This window comes from Leptosomus discolor, unplaced genomic scaffold (assembly GCF_034619465.1).
Source record: "Leptosomus discolor isolate bLepDis1 unplaced genomic scaffold, bLepDis1.hap2 HAP2_SCAFFOLD_35, whole genome shotgun sequence".
Lineage (NCBI taxonomy): Eukaryota > Metazoa > Chordata > Aves > Leptosomiformes > Leptosomidae > Leptosomus > Leptosomus discolor.
In genome coordinates this window covers 5627-22799 of record NW_028237764.1, presented here as the reverse complement: position 1 = coordinate 22799, position 17173 = coordinate 5627, and the positions used below count along the sequence as shown (strand labels likewise).

General features: G+C 51.7%; 2 protein-coding genes across 2 annotated transcripts; both read right to left on the bottom strand.

The window, feature by feature from the left end:
• On the bottom strand, positions 1 to 1020 carry LOC147412866 (olfactory receptor 6E1-like). The gene has a single exon (XM_086480747.1). It carries the CDS (start codon positions 1018 to 1020, stop codon positions 1 to 3), a length of 1020 nt encoding a protein of 339 aa, XP_086336873.1.
• Positions 1021 to 6470: 5450 nt separating this feature from the next.
• LOC147412865 (olfactory receptor 14C36-like) lies at positions 6471 to 7436 on the bottom strand. The gene has a single exon (XM_086480746.1). The coding sequence runs from the start codon at positions 7434 to 7436 to the stop codon at positions 6471 to 6473; it is 966 nt and encodes a 321-aa protein (XP_086336872.1).
• Between the last annotated feature and the right edge of the window lie 9737 nt (positions 7437 to 17173).

Genomic DNA, 17173 nt, shown 5'->3' with positions numbered 1-17173 from the left:
TCATGATGAGGGGAAAAGCTGTACTGTTGCACGGGCAATGGCTTTGTTCAGGGCCAGCATCACAGCCTTGTTTCTAAGGCTGTAGACGAATGGATTTAAGAATGGGTACAGGACGGTGTTCAGCAAAGCTACGATTCTGTTTGTCTCCAAGGAAACATCTTCTGAAGGACACACGTAGAGAGCAATGCAGCTCCCATATACAATGGCCAAGGTGGTGAGATGGGAAGAACATGTAGTAAAAGCTTTTTTCCTCCCAGAGGCTGCTGGAAGGTGTAGAATACAGAGAAGGATGCCCATGTAAAATGCCAGAGTTAAACATAAGGAACCCAGTACGACAAATGGCAATAAAAAAGAGTCTAGTTTCCAAAGCAGGCTGGTGTCAGAGAAGGACAATTTGAACAAGGGGGAGTTGTCACCAAAAAAATGGTGGATCTTGTTGGAGCCACAGAAAGTCAGCGTGTGGAGGAGGACCAGACGGTAACTCATGAGTGTGATGCTCATGACCCAAGCAGCAACAACCAGGCGGATGCAGAGCTGAGGCTTCATGATGGCAGCGTAACACAAAGGCTGGCAGATGGCAACATAGCGGTCAAAGGACATGACAACCAGAAGAGCCAACTCTGTGCAGCCCAGGGCAAAATAGAAATAGGATTGGGCAAAGCAGCTGCTTAGGGAGGTTCTTCTCCTCCCAGAAGCCAGGATCACAACGAGTTTGATGCTTGTGGAGGATGTAAACCAGATCTCCAGGAAGGACAGGTTGCTGATGAAAAAGTACATGGGGGTTTGCAGGCGGTGATCCATACACACCAGGAAAATGATGGTCGCATTCCCCATCACTGTTGTCAGGTAGACGAGCAGAAGGACCAGGGAGAGAAATAGCTGTAGTCTTTGATCAAGCCCTGAGAAACCCTCTAGGATGAACTCAGTAACTGCACTTTCATTTTCTGGTCCCATGCTCAATTTCAGTTCATCCTGAGGAGACAGGAACCTGGCAAAAACCAACTGTGATAATTTCATCATCTGGGTGAATAGTTCTGTCCTTCCTTCTCTGCTGCTTTCCTTTCTTGCAGTCTTGCTATATGACACAGACAGAGACAGTCCTTCAAGCATTTCTCCCACCTAAATTTTTCTGTTTCGCATTTCAGTGGGAGTCCTCACAGAATTTGTTGTCTCTTTTCTACCCTTTCCAAACACTCACAAAGGATTTCTTTCTCCAGAACACATTTTAAAGAGGCTGTTAGCTATTTCATCCCATTCCTGGGTAATCCCAAATTCATTCACTCAGACCTATTGCAAACCTCTGTCACACCTATGTGCCAAACTCTCCTCTTCTATTGCAGGAATACTAAAAAAGCAAAACAAATGAAATCAAACCAAATCTGTATGTTAAAAGCTGTTCTTTCTATTTTTCCATACTTGCCTTTTTGGGCTAGGAATCGCTGAGAATCTGTTGATTTTAAAATAAGTAATATCAAGTATCTCTTCTGTAATCCCCCACTTTCTTCCATGGCTTCTTGTTCTCTGTTTCTTCAGGAGAGGACAGGGGTGGGAAGGGGGAGCAAGGACCAAGTCTGACTTGTCTTCCTTAGTACTCTAAATAGTGACTGAAATTTTCTGTGGTTCCACACAGTCTCATCTGACATCCGCCTGCACTCAAATGCAGTTGTTTCCAAACAGCTGCTCATTGCTATTACCCTCAAATGTCCTGACCTAAGCACAGAGCAAGGGTGTCCCGAAGAGATTTGTAAGCTTTCTTTTGCATGCCAGTTATAGGCTGGGAGGACCCAGCCTCTAGTGTTTTCTCTTGTCTCCATTGAGTATAGAGGGAGCCTCTGGGAAACAAGTTCTCACAGGCACCTGCAGCACAGTCGGTGACACTCACTGTTCAAGTCTCAAATCTCGAATGTACCCAGTTATTATTTTTTAAACTCAAAATACGAATCTAACAGAAGGAAGCACAAGAAAAGTATACATAATAACGACCAATGTTTTTCCCTTCATCTTCACCGTTATTTTTAGACATAGAAAGGAGCAGAGCAGATGAGACCAGACACAGGATGATTCACAACGCAAGGGGAGGAGAGCGAGGGGAGGAGCTGGTGGGTTTGAAGCAGTGAAACAAAAGTTCTCCACAGGCTGTGTTGTCCCCACAGGCTCTGTCCCAGGGCAGAATGGGTAGCATTACGGAAGGAGCAAAATGGGAATTTCAGCATAGGGTGGTGCTCCACGTTGGCACGACATTTCAGCTTGGGGCTCAGGCTAGTCTTACATCCCAAATGCCCGGATTGTTCTTCGCCTCTAGTCTGGCACAGGGGAAGCTCTGCACTGGGATCGTCTGGAAAAGTTTCTGAGGTTAAACAACTGGCTGCATTTGAGCAAATGCTCAAGCTCAGTCACCTCCCGCAGTTTGAGCGAGGTGAATCGGTGAATCAGAGGTGGTCATCTCAGTTTCCATTTTCTGGGTCAGTTCACACACTCAAAGGCTGGTGTCTTCTTACTCTGTTGGGTGACATCTAAATTGTCTAAAATTATTCTTCTCCTGTAGGCACCTCCTTAGGGGAACCTGCAAATTTGCAGACAGATTCTGTTCAGGCCCTGCATCGTCAAACACGCAGCCAACGTGAGAGACACAGAGTGAAGAAACAGAAGATATGCAGGCAAAGGATATCTGGGTGAAGAAGGCCTTATTGTGGCTTTGCACAGAGGTTATCCTCAGGATGGTGCCTATCATGGAGGCATAAACCACAGCAGTCCGTGTGAAGGAGCTCAGCAGCACAGCGGAGGAGAGAGCAACGCTCCTGGTTCATAGTAGCTGGTGCCCGTGCGGGCTCCTCTCATCAAAGGGATGATGCCCCAGAAGAAGCAGTCTCTGCACTGGGCACAGAGGGTCGGGTGGCACACAAGATGGTGAGGCTGAGCATGGGCAGAGGAGCCATTCCCCAGCAGGTGAACACGAGCACGGAGCACAAGCAGGAGTTGGCAAAGACAAGAGCAACGCGAGGGCTTGCAAATGGCCCTGCAGCCATCGAAACACGTCACAACACCTCGGTTAAACTCAGCCGTGCCCAGGGAGACAGAGAATGTCTGCGGCTCGTGAGCAGCCACAGAGATCTCTTAGTCTGCAACACGGGACTGACAAACATGTCAGGGGGAAGGACCAAAGTGAACCAAATCCATGGGTCAATGCTGCAGGGGATGCAAGGCCCCCTCATGACCTTCACCCCAGATGAGCCTGAGAGGGGAATGGGATGGGACCCGCTGTCTTTCCAGCTGTGTACGTGCTGCTGCTGGAGTGGTGGCTTTAAAGGAGAGAAGGGATGGAAAGTGATAACTGGATTGAGGCAGCTCCTGCCCTGAGCCTTGAACAAGAGCAAAGGAAGAGAACAGGGAAGTAAACGGGTGCAGACCCTTAGACATGAGAAGAACACAAACCTGCAGGACAGCAGCCAACGGGGCTAGCGGTAGTGGCGTGTGGACAATGCCTGTACACCAATCACAGCTTACTTAGTGGCGCGTATACTAGTAGAGAAATGTATATAATGATGCTGTAGCAAACAATAAAGGTCTTCGATTCACCCTCGATCGGAGTCCGTGCCCTCAATCTCCACAAATGGCTCCCGAACAGGGACTTGAATCGCGGCAGTGAGCGACCGGTGGAGAGCCCAACCGAACGAATAAAGCAGCGGATTGAGAGCTGCCGTCCGGACAAGTAATCACCTAGGAAAAAAGGTGAGCGGCTGGGAATGTAACTTAAGGAGTAGCTGATCCAGTGGCAACCCCGTTGAAATCCCCAGGCTGCTGAAAGGAAGAAGGATCGCAGAGTCGCATTAATCTTCTCTGCAGGACAGGGGTGAGCAACGGGGCAGAACGGGTACCTCTGTGTCTGCGGAGGAAAAGACTGTCATGAAGAGCTAAATAATCTGAAGGAGCAGCTGGATAAACAAAGCAAGAATCTCAATAGTTTAAAAAGTGAATTGGAACGAAATGTGCAGGAGAGAGAGGCCAAAATTGAGTCCCAACTTAAGTGTATCTTGAAGTGGGTCAGGATCGCAGGCCCCGGAGTGGACTCATGTACTATCTATTCCCCTGAGATATGGGACGAATTTCGCCCCAAGGCTTGGGAAGAGAGGGGGCTTGGAAATGTTGCGTGCCTTGCCGGTTAAGTACAGGCGCCAGATGGACCCCCTGGAGTACTCCCTCTCCGAGTACCCCTGGTTCCATGGGACGCTGTCACGGCTGAAGGTGGCTCAGCTGGTGCTGGTGGCGGCGCCGGCTCCCACGGTGTCTGCCTGGTGTGGCAGAGAGAGACGCGCCCAGTGAGAGCGTCCTCCTCTTCAGCTGCCAGGGCCGGCCGGCCCCGAGCCCTGCGGCCCCGACACCCATGGCCTGGCTGAGCACCTCCCATTGCCCACCCCCGGCGAGGAGGAAGGAGGACAAGGACGATGCTGAAGGCTCATGGCGGGGGAAAAGGGACGCCCGGCATCCCGCCTGGGGTCACACCCAACCCTTCCCCCTCCCCCCAAAAATGGATCTCATCCCCCCACCCCCCAAAAAACGAGCTCCCCCCTCCCCTCCAAAAACACTGCAGTATGGACCTGCCCCTCCCACCCTGGTCAATTTTCGGGGGGCGGGAGGGAAGTCTGTTGCTAAGAAAATTGGGGGAAAAAAAAAGAAGGAAAAAAAAATAGAAAAAAAAAAAGAAAAAAGAGAGGAAAAAAAAAGAAAAAAGAGAGAAAAAAAGGAAAAAAAGAAAAAAGATAAAAGAAAAGATATAAAAGCCTTTGACAGATTTCTAGAAGTGGATTCCTGCTAGCTAGGAAAAGTCTGAGATACAGGGGCTGAGCTTGTTTTCCTGTGTTTGCTTTACTTTGCCTTGGTCACGTGTGTTTCCTTTGATCTGTAACTGGTCACTCAGAGCGAGCACCAGTGCAGTTGTTCTACAGAAGCCTGTGTAATAGTTGGGCATGTCACGCTGCAAAATCGTACAGCTATTGGTGTTTTGCTTTTAGCACAAGTCATGGATGTGAGGATTTTGAAGGAATGTGTTGCATGAATTTATCAGATCACTCCGAGTCAATCCGTAAAAGTATCCAGATGCTGAAGGACGGAGTTCTCAAGCTATGGGTTGATGAAACATGGAAATGGCTGAATGAGCTTTTAGAGGGATGGGGTTTTGTTAGCTGGTTTAAATCACTTATTAAGTTGTTGTTAGTCTGTCTGCTTCTCTTCCTACATATCCTTCTCTGCATACCATGTCTCCTGCAATGTATTAAGCGTTTAACATATGACTGTCACAGCTGTCTTGGTTGTAAGCAAAGGAGGGGGAGATGTAGGAGTAAGTCAGAGGCGACCTTTGGAAGCCGGCCAGGCACTGTTGCACTGAGGAGGAACAAGGAAAGAAGGGATGGAAAGAATTAACAGGATTCAGGCAGCTCCTGCCCTGAGCCTTGAACAAGAGTAAAGATAATACAAAAGTAAAGAGATCCTCACCGTTAGATAGGAGAGGAACTCAAGCCTGCACGACAGCACCCAATGGTGCTAGTGGTAGTGGCGCATGGACAATGCCCGTGAACCAATCACAGCTTGCTTAGTGGTGCGTGTGTTAGTAGAGAAAAGTATATACTGATGCTGTAACACACAATAAAGGTCTTTGGTTTATCCCCAATCGGAGTCCGTGCCCTCAATCTCCACACCGCTCTGCGCATCCTTCACGTCCCAGAGCAAGAAACAGGCCAGTGAGAACATTCATCCAGCCGGCATGCTGAGGAGATCCCCACCGCGGGCACTTTGCAGCCCCACGTGCCAAACTTGCTCCCCAGGACAGCAGGAGACAAGTGGCCTGGGGGATCCTCAGGAAGGTCCTTTTGCCCCAGGGAAAGGGCAGCCTGACCTGAGCTGCCACCCACACCAAAGGGTTTCTCTTTCCATGTCCCCCCTGCACACACACACACGGTGCCCTGCTCTTCTCCCAGGACATCCCATCTCCCCACAGAGACTTTTCCCTACAGAGCTCATCTCTGCTGACCTGGACGGCCATTCCTGCACCCCCTCCCCAGGCTCCCCACAGACCCTGAACTGGTGGTGCTGCTCTGCAGAGCAAGTGGGCTGTGGTGGCCAGGGCCATGCTGGTGAGGCTGAGAGGCAGACCCAGCTCAGGGTGGCTACTGTCCCCTCCACCTCAGCACACAGACGCTGCCCCAGCAGCTCCACAGAAGGTCTTAGAGAAAGGAACTCAGACAAACAAGTCGGTGCAGGATCCTTTATGTGGATTAAACACACAGAGAGCAGAGCTCCTTATTTCCACAAAGTCTCTAGAGCACACAAAATAGGCAAACACTGACGTAGAAATAGGATGGAGAATAAAGGAAGGATTTGTGGACAGCGGTAATAAAACAAATGAAAGCTAAAGCCAAAGAAGCCAAAACAATCAACCTCCCAATACTGCGGGCTGTGACACTAACAACATTCCCTTACGAGTGATACGCAGGAGATGGGCAGTTCATTGTTGCTTCTGAACAGCAAGCAGTCATCAGTTTCCTCAGGGCGTCCTTGAGCTCCTGGTTCCTCATGCTGTAGATGAGGGGGTTCACTGCTGGGGGCACCACCGAGTACAGAACTGCCATCAGCAGGTTCAGGGATGGGGAGGAGATGGAGGGGGGCTTCAGGTAGGCAAAAAAAATTGTGCTGAGAAACAGGGAGACCACAGCCAGGTGAGGGAGGCAGGTGGAAAAGGCTTTGTGGCGTCCCTGCTCCGAGGGGATCCTCAGCACGGCCCTGAAGATCTGCACGTAGGACACCACAATGAACACAAAACACCCAAAGGATAAACAGACACCAACCACAAGTACCCCAGCCTCCCTGAGGTAGGTGTCTGAGCAGGAGAGCTTGAGGATCTGGGGGATTTCACAGAAGAACTGGTCCACAGCATTGCCTTGGCAGAGGGGCAGTGAAAATGTATTGGCCGTGTGCAGCACAGCATAGGGAAAAGCAGTGCCCCAGGCAGCTGCTGCCATGTGGACACAAGCTCTGCTGCCCAGGAGGGTCCCATAGTGCAGGGGTTTGCAGATGGCAACGTAGCGGTCGTAGGCCATGACGGTGAGAAGACAATACTCTGCTGTGAGCAAGAAGACAAAGAGAAAAAACTGTGCAACACATCCTGAGTAGGAGATGGCCCTGGTGTTCCAGAGGGCATTGGCCATGGCTTTGGGGAGAGTGGTGGAGAGGGAGCCCAGATCAAGGAGGGAGAGGTTGAGGAGGAAGAAGTACATGGGGGTGTGGAGGTGGGGGTCGCAGGCTACAGTGGTGATGATGAGTCCATTGGCCAGGAGGGCAGCCAGGTAGATGCCCAGGAAGAGCCCGAAGGTCAAGAGCCGCAGCTCCCGGGTGTCTCCAAATCTCAAGAGGAGGAACTCTGTGATGGAGCTGGCATTGGACATTATTTCACTGCAGGAATGGGGAACTGCTGTAAGAGGAGAAGACATTGACAATTGAGGATAGATTTCTCTGAACCTCTTTTATACCATTTCTAAGACAAAACACCCAAAATGGCTTTTTTTTTTTTTTTTTTTTTTTTTTTTAGGAACCACGATCAGTTCCTTTTTGTGAGTTCAGGATTGACGAGCAGGGGCTCTGACCAGGGGCTCCAGAGAAGTCTGACCTGTGCTATTGCAGAGGTGTCAAACAGCCCGTGCATTCAGTAGCTCTTCCTGGCAATGGGTACTTCACTTGAGTAAGAGGTATTTCCCTCAGTGACCGTGTGACATTTGTCCCTATTTATTCCAGTGTGATGGAGTCAGCACCCAGACCTGCTGTGTCTGAGAGGGAAGAGCCCAGGGAGGGACCCAGCCCTTCCAACTCTGCTCTCCTGAACAGCAAAGTCTGGGTCGGAGTCACTCACGGCCAACACAGAACTTTTCTCACCCCCATTTTCCATCTCTTGGCTTTCTCCAGACATGATAACAGCAGCGTGCCTGTGGGGGAGAATGGGGCTGTCACTAGGTTCCCATCCTCCTCTGCTGAGTTGCACGCAGCACGGGGGAAAGGCACTTCAACCTCTTCACCTCATGGAGATGCTCAGGTGCCTGAAAGACAGTGCCCAGCATCTCCTGAAGGGAGGCTCAACTTGTTTCCAAGTCCCACACACTGTATTGCCCACAGCCCCCCAGGATCAGTGACTCAAATGCATCTGAGATGCATAACACTCCCCCCACAACCCAGATCTTCCACAAGTAAGAAAAAGGAGCAGCAGGAATTGGAGAAAAAATGCAGAGCAATACCTTGATCCTTCTGCAAATGGGGAACAGGAGAGGAAGACAGCTGGCACTCGGGAAACCCTTCTCCTTACACAGCGGAGCACAGCACCTCCATGTTGGTGGCATCCCAGGCCGGTTGCTCTCAGTCCCTTTTCTCTGCAGAAGGAAGAGTTTTACATGTCAGGAGAGATGCATCTTTGCGGGGGATCTGTCCTTCCACACACAGCTACTCCCCGTAACTTCATGAGGAGCTCCCGGGGCAGGTTGAGTGCTGATGTAGTCTGGTGACAGAGTCCATGCCCAAGGTCACAGCCTCCCATGGTGATGACAATCCGCACGGAAGGACAGCCCTGGGCACCCCTGGCTGCACACCCACCTTCACATCCTCAAGCCATCCCTAACGGGCTTCACACCCCACAGCCATCCCCACCAGAAGGCAGCCGTCATGCCCTGTCCCTCTCACACTGCACTAGGGAAGCCCTGCTCTGCAGCCCGGCTTCCTCTTCTCCATCACAGACAGATCCCAGAGGTTGGACACATTCAGCAGATCCTGCAAGGAGCCACCAACACATCACCCTGCACCCAGAGACTTACTGTGTCAGAGGCTGGGAAGAGTTCTCCTCCAGTGAGCTCTCACCCATCCTCCCCCTCTCCCCTGCCTTCAACCTCTCTCTGCCCCGCTCCTTTCTCCTTGGTGCCCACAGGCAGCCCCCTCAGCCCTGCTGCGCTTTGCAGAGCAGCTGCTGCTGGGCAGAGCTGTCTCCCTGCAGCTCTGCCTGCTTGCTAGGAGCTCTCTCTGTCCCAGGAGCCCAGCCCAGCTCAGCAGCACAGCAACAGCCCAACAACTTTTTAATCATCTCTCTGGTGCTTTTGATGTTGAGTCCTTGAAACTCAGACACTGAGGGGAAGTTGAGGAAACTACTCAAGGAGTCAAATTCAGATGCATATTCCAAAGTTTCTTGGAGCACTAACGGATTCCCCTGGGGGACGTTACTGACAAAGCCTCACTGGGGGCTGGTTGAAAAAGAAACCTGGAGGCAGTGAGGACAGGTAGGAAAAGGTAAGGTGAAGGTGGCTCTGATGCTGAGTAACCCTTGCTGTGCTTTATCAAGCCAAAAGACCAAGCCCTGACTCCCCAGCCCCTGCAGGGCAGACCCTGTCCCTCAGCCATTCCTCAGGGTTCTTCCTGGGGCAGGGTGATGTGGGGATGTGCAGTGCCAAGGGCAGGGCCAAGATCCTCTGCTTCTGAGTTTGTCCTGGGTGGGCACTGAGGTGCTGGTGCCGTAAGGTGAAGGGGTCTTCCAGTAGGCCTTGGGGGTTGAGACAACAGCCCTAGCCAAGGGCAGAAAGCCCTCGGCTCTCTTGGGGGCTTTTCGTCTTGCCAGAGCCCTTGAGCGTCTCCACCGCAGGATGTCCTACAGTGTCCCACACCTGCGCTTGCCATTGCACCGTGAGATCAGACTGTCCCCAGGAGAGGCCTGAGCAACGCCTGAGGGACCTGTTCTCCCTTCCCAGAGGCTGGAGGTCAGGACCTGTAGCCTTCATGGAACACCCCCAGGTTTCCTCAGCATCAGAGCGACCTTGCCCTTGCCTTTGCCTGCCTGGGACGAAGGGAGCTCCTGGCAAGAGGGCAGTGCTGCTAAGAACTCTGGAGTGTCCCTCTCCTCCCAGAGTCACAGAACCAAGGAGGCTGGAAGGCAGCCAGTCCCCACCTTTTTTGGGCTTCTCCTTCATCCTTGGTTTTAGCCAGCATCTACTTTCTCAGCCATGCCAGCCTCCTGCCACTTTTGTCTGACTTCCATCATGTCAAGGTAAGCCATTGTATACTGTGAAGGAGATCCTTGAGCATCAAACACCTCTCTGCACCTGTCTTCTCTGCTAGATGCAGCCCATGGGATTTTTCCAAGGAGGTCCCTCAGCAGCCCAAAATCTGCTCTCTTGAAACCCTGATCTTTGCCTTCTTCCCTTTTCTCCACATCCTCCAACCTACCTTCTCACCTCAGACTTTTCCATTCCTAACTGGCCTTCCCTTGTTTATAAATGTTGTGGTTTAACCCCCACAAGATATTAGGCACCACCCTGCACCTTGTTCACCTTTCTCCCCCAACCTCAGTGGGACAGGGGAAGAGGAAAGGTAGACTAAAAGCTAGAAAATTTAAGATGGTGATTTGGGGTATTGGCCTGGTTGTGTCTGCCCCCAACCTCTTGCACCCTCACCCCTCTATTCACTGGTGGGGCATAGTCAAAACAGAGAAGGCCTTGACGCTTTTCAAACAACATTCAGAAACAGCTAGAACATTCGTGTGTTCTCAGCATTGTTTTGGTCAAAAAACTGAGATGTAGCACCACAGGAGCTTTATGAACAGAAGTCAGTCCAGCCCAGCCAGACACAGTCCAATCTCCACCTGTTATTCCATACCATTTCTGTCATACTCAGGTCCCAAACTGTGCAAAAAAACCTTCTTATACAACTGTCCCCTTTCAATCATGGTATTTACAGACAGCTATCATTGCTTTAAATATGTGCCACCCTTCAAAAATATCCATGAAATTGTCCGTGAAGTGTCCACTGAGTCCATGTCGTCCATGGCTTGGCTTCCGTTTTGTATGGTGGTTACTCAGGAGAGGAAAGGTGTGTTGTGTGGAGTTACTGGTCATTACAACTGGCTCAGGTTAGGTCAGGGTAACTGGCTGGATGGCCGAGCACAGGCTGGTGGTGAACAGAGTTCAATCCAGATGGTGACTGGTCACAAGCAGTGTACCCCAGGGCTCAGTGTTGGGCCGGTCTTGTTTAACATCTTTATCGATGTGTTCGGTGAGGGGATCGAGTGCTCCCTCAGGGAGTTTGGAGATGGCACCAAATTTGGTGGGAGTATTGAACTGCTTGTCTGCAGAGGGATCTGGACAGACTGGATTAATGGGTTGAGGCCAATTGTATGAGGTTCAACCAGTCCAGCAGCCCGAGTCCTGCATCTGGGTCACAACAACCCCACACAGCGCTACAGGCTTGGGGATGAGCAGCTGGAAAGCTGCCCGACAGAAAAGGCCCTGGGGGTGCTGGTCAACAGCTGGTGAACATGAGCCTGCAGTGTGCCAAGGTGGCCAAGAAGGCCAACAGTATCCTGGCCTGTATCAGCAATGGTGTGGCCAGCAGGAGCAAGGAGGTGATCGTACCCCTGTACTCAGCACTGGTGAGGCCGCACCTCGAATCCTGTGTGCAGTTTTGGGCTCCTCGCTGCAAGAAAGACATTGAGGAGCTGGAGCGTGTGCAGAGAAGGGCAATGAAGGTGGTGAAGGGTCTGGAGAACAGGTCTTGCAAGGAGCGGCTGAGGGAACTGGGATTCTTTAGTCTGGAGGAGGCTGAGGGGAGACCTCATCGCTCTCTAAAACTGAGAGAAGGTTGTAGTGAAGTGGGGGTCAGTCTCTTTTCCCTAGAAAGAAGTGACAGGACAAGAGGAAATGGCCTCAAGTTGCACCAGGGGAAGTTTAGGATGGACATGATGTAGCATTTCTTTACTGAAAGAGTGGTGAAGTACTGGAACAGGCTGCCCAGGGAAGTGGTGGTGTCACCATCCCCGGAGGTGTTCAAAAAACACAGTTCCATGATTCTATGATTGTTGCACTTGTCCAGATTTTTGCAAAGCTCATTTAGGTGATACCTGCTTCAGTACTTGCTAAAACATACAACTAAAACTTGCTGTCGATACTAAAATGGGAGAAGTGGCTGACACGCCAGAAGGCTGTGCTGCCATTCAGTGAGACCTGGACAGGCTGGAGAGCTGGGTGGGGAGGAACCTGAGGTTCAACAAGGGCAAGTGTAAGGTCTTTCACCTGGGGAGGAATAAGCTCATGCACCAGTACAGCCTGAGGGTCCACCTGCTGGAGAGCAGCTCTGCGGAGAAGGACCTGTGAGCTGTGGTGGAGAGCAAGTTAACTATGAGCCAGCCACGTGCCCCATGAGAGAGGCCTCACAGATGGATTATGTGACACTGCCACGAACCTGCCCAGGCAGGCACCATGTGCTTACTGTGCTAGAAGTGACAACCAGATGGTTGGCAACATGGCCCGTGACAACCATGACCCACCCCCCAAAACACCATTCTGGGCCTTGAACAGCAAGTGCTGTGGCACCCCAGAAAGACCTGAGGCAGACAGCAGGATTCCTTTCTGAAAGACCCTCAGAAGCCCCTGGGCCAGGGAACGTGGCAATGATTGGCTGTGCCACATCCCCTGTCACACACCAGCCTCCGGAAGGAGTGACCGAGAGAAGGGACTGTTAAGGACAAGAGTGAGAGCAAAGGGGGCTGGGAAATACAAGCGGTGGGATGCAGCCTGGGCAGAAGCCACCTGCCTAGTTAATACCAGAGGATCGACTGATCAACCTGGCCCTGCCCAGACAAAAACTGAAGACAAAGACCCCATAGTGCAAGTAGGGAGCAGGCTTGGAAAGATGGCACGGGTTGCTCCTCCCTCAGGAAAAGGCCAACCTGATTGTGGGATTGCTTTTGCTCAAGGACACGGGTGCACTGGTTGGATAATGATGGAATCTGACCTGTACCTGCAGTAGATTTAACCTTGGTTGGATAATAACTCACGATTTGAGTTGTATATTTTAGGAAGTACCGCAGCAGTTATCACCTAAATGGACCTTGCAAAAAGCTGGCAATGTGCAGCAATGACCCAAGCTGAGCTGGTTTCATGACCAGTAACTGCACACAACACACCTCCTTTGTGCTGAGTAACCACCATACCAAATGGAACCAGAGTCATGGAATACATGAACACAGTGCAAAATTTATGGACTATTTTATGGATACGTGAGGGGGTTACCTATAGATAAGGCAATGATAGCCATCTGTCAGTCACGTGGTGGGAAGGTGTGGTGTTAATAGAGGTGGTTTTGGACAGTCTGGGACCTGAGGATGACAGAAATAGGATGGAATAAATGGGTGGTGATTGGACTGGGTCTTCCTGAGCTTGACTTACTTTTCTTCATGGAAGTTTCCATGGTGCTGTGCTCAAGATCTGTGACCAAAACAATGCTGAGTACACTCTCATGTTCTGGTTGTTGCTGAAGAGTGTTTGCACAGCTTCAAGGCCTGCTCTGTTTCTGACTGTGCCCCACCAGTGAATAGACTGGGGAGCTGCGGGTACAAGAGGTTTGGAGGGGACATAACCAGGCCAAGGACCCAAAATGACCATCTTATCCCCAAAGTTTCCTTGCTTTTACTTTTCCTTTCCGCTTCCCTTGTCCACTAACGTTGGGGGAGGGTAGTGAGCAAACTGCAGGGTGGTGCCTAATTTCTTGCTGGGGTTAACCACAATATTTACAAACAAGGAAGAACTGGTGAGGAATGGAAGAATCCAGAGTGAGAAGGTAGAGTTGAGGATCCTAAGGAAAGGGAAGAAGGCAAAGAGAAAACAGACTTTGGATTGCTGAGGGACCTCCTTGGAAGAATCCCATGGGATACAGCCTGGCAGAGAAGACGGGAGCAGAGAGCTGTTTGATGCTCAAGGATCTCCTCTTCACAATCCAGAATGGTCCACCTTGACATGCTGGAAGTCACATCAAGGTGGCAGGAGGCTGGCATGGCTGAGAAAGGAGCTGCTGGCTAAAACCAAGCTTGAAGGGGTAGCCAAGAAAAGGTGGTGACTGGCTGTCTTCCAGCCTCCTAGGTTCTGTGATTCTGGGAGGAGAGGGACACTCCAGAGCTCTTGGCAGCACTGGCCTCTTGCCAGGATCTCCCTTCGTCCCAGGCAGGCAAAGGCAAGGGCAAGGTCACTCTGATGCTGAGAAACCTGGGGGTGTTCCATGAAGGCTACAGGTCCTGACCTCCAGCCTTTGGGTAGGGAGAACATGTCCCTCAGGCGTTGCTCAAGCCTCCCCTGGGGACAGTCTGATCTGCACGGTGCAATGGCAAGCGCAGGTGTGGGACACTGTAGGACATCCTGTGGTGGAGACGCTCAAGGGCTCTGGCAAGATAAAAAGCCCCTAAGAGAGCCGAGGGCTTTCTCCCCTTGGCTAGGGCTGTTGTCTCAACCCCCAAGGCCTACCAGATGACGCCTTCACCCTATGAAACCAGCACCTCAGTGCCTCCTCGGCCCACCCAGGACAAACTCAGAAGCAGAGGACCTTGGCCCTGCCCTTGGCACTGCACATCCCCACATCACCCTGCCCCAGGAAGAACCCTGAGGAATGGCTGAGGGACAGGGTCTGCCTTGCACGGGTTGGAGAGTCAGGGCTTTCTTTTGGCTTCATAAAGCACACGAAGGTTTACTTAGCATCTGAGCCACCTTCACCTTGCCTTTGCCTACCTGTCCTCACTGCCTCCAGTTTTCATTTTTAACCAGCCCTCAGGGAGGCTTTGTCAGTAACATCCCTCAGTGGAACCCAGAAATGCTCCAAGAACTTTGGAGTTTGCATCTGACTTTGACTCCTCCAGAGGTTTCCTCAGCTTCATCTCAGTGTCTGAGTTTCACAGACTTGGCACCAAAACCACCAGAGAGATCATTAAAAAGTTGTTGGGCTGTTGCTGTGCTGCTGATCTGGGCTGGGCTCCTGGGACAGAGAGAGCTCCTAGCAAGCAGGCAGAGCTGCAGGGAGACAGCTCTGCCCAGCAGCAGCTGCTCTGCCAAGCGCAGCAGGGCTGAGGGGGCTGCCTGTGGGCACCAAGGAGAAAGGAGCAGGGCAGAGAGAGGTTGAAGGCAGGGGAGAGGGGGAGGATGGGTGAGAGCTCACTGGAGGAGAACTCTTCCCAGCCTCTGACACAGTAAGTCTCTGGGTGCAGGGTGATGTGTCGGTGGCTCCTTGCAGGATCTCCTGAATGTGTCCAACCTCTGGGATCTGTCTGTGATGGAGAAGAGGAAGACGGGCTGCAGAGCAGGGCTTCCCTAGTGCAGTGTGAGAGGGACAGGGCATGACGGCTGCCTTCTGGTGGGGATGGCTGTGGGGTGTGAAGGTGGGTGTGCAGCCAGGGGTGCCCAGGACTGTCCTTCCAAGCTGTGTCTCTTCACCTCGTGTGGCTGTTACCTGGGGCATGGACTCTGTCACCAGCTGGCATCAGCACTCATCCTGCCAGGGAGTTCCTCACGGATCTGTGGGGGAAGCAGTGGGTGGAAGGAGAAATCCCCAGCAAAGTTGCATCTCTCCTGACACATAAACCTCTTCCTTCTGCAGATAAAAGGGACTGAGAGCAACATGCCTGGGATGTCACCAACATGGAGGTGCTGTGCTCTGCTGTGTAAGGAGAAGGCTTTCCCGAGTGCCAGATGCCTTCCTCTCCTGTTCTCCATTTGCAGAAGGATCCGGGTATTGCTTTGTGGTTTTTTCTCCAATTCCTGCTGCTCCTGTTCTTGCTTTTGAAAGCTCTGGGCTGTTGGCATTGGACGTCAGGGGAATGTCTCAGATGCATTCTGAGACACTGAACATTGGGGGCTTTGGATAATGTAGAGTGCAGTAACCTGAAACAAGGTGAGTCTCTCTTCAGGAGATGCTGGGCATTGTCTTTTGGGCACCTGAGCATCTCCCTGGGCTGAAGAGCTTGAAGTGCCCTTCCCCCATGCTGGGAGCACTTCAGCAGGGGGGATGGGAACCTAGTGACAGCCCCATTCTCCCCCACAGGCACGCTGCTGTTATCATGTCTGGAGAGAGCCTGAAGATGGAAAATGATGGTGAGAAATATTCTCTCTCAGCCTACAATGATTCCTTCCCAGACTTTATTGTTCAGGAGAGCAGAGTTGGAAGGGCTGGGTCCCTCCCTGGGCTCTTCCCTCTCAGACACAGCAGGTCTGGGTGCTGACTCCATCACACTGCAATAAATAGGGACAATTGTCACACGGTCACCGAGGCAAATACCTTTCACTCAAGTGAAGCACCCAATGCCAGGAACAGCTATTGAATGCACGGGCTGTTTGACACCACTGCAATAGCACAGGTCTGACTTGTCTGGAGCCCATGGGTAGAGTCCCTGCTTGTCAATGTTGACCTCACAAAAAGGGACTGTCTGAAGTTCCCTCAAAAATGAAGCCATTGTGGGAGATATCTATGGGAAAAGGGATAAGACTGGTTCAGCGCAATCTGCCCTCACTTATCAATGACTTTTTCTCTTTCAGCAGTCCGTCATTCCTGCAATTAAATAATGTCCAATGCCAGCTCCATCAACCAATTCCTCCTCCTGACATTTGCAGACCTACGGGAGCTGCAGCTCTTGACCTTTGGGCTCTTCCTGGGCATCTACCTGGCTGCCCTCCTGGGCAATGGCCTCATCATCACCACTATAGCCTGTGACCCCCACCTCCACACCCCCATGTACTTCTTCCTCCTCAACCTCTCCCTCCTCGATCTGGGCTCCCTCTCCACCACTCTCCCCAAAGCCATGGCCAATTCCCTCTGGAACACCAGGGCCATCTCCTACTCAGGATGTGTTGCCCAGGTATTTGTTTTTGCCTTTTTGTGTACAGCAGAATTTTATCTTCTCACCGTCATGGCCTACGACCGCTACGTTGCCATCTGCAAACCCCTGCACTACGGGACCCTCCTGGGCAGCAGAGCTTGTGTCCACATGGCAGCAGCTGCCTGGGGCACTGCTTTTCCCTATGCTGTGCTGCACACGGCCAATACATTTTCACTGCCCCTCTGCCAGGGCAATACTGTGGACCAGTTCTTCTGTGAAATCCCCCAGATCCTCAAGCTCTCCTGCTCAGACACCTACCTCAGGGAGGCTGGGCTTCTTGTGGTCAGTGTCTGTTTAGGCTTCAGTTGTTTTGTGTTCATTGTGGTGTCCTATGTGCAGATCTTCAGGGCCGTGCTGAGGTTCCCCTCGGAGCAGGGACGCCACAAAGCCTTTTCCACCTGCCTCCCTCACCTGGCCGTGGTCTCCCTGTTTGTCAGCACTGCCATGTTTGCTGACCTGAAGCCCCCC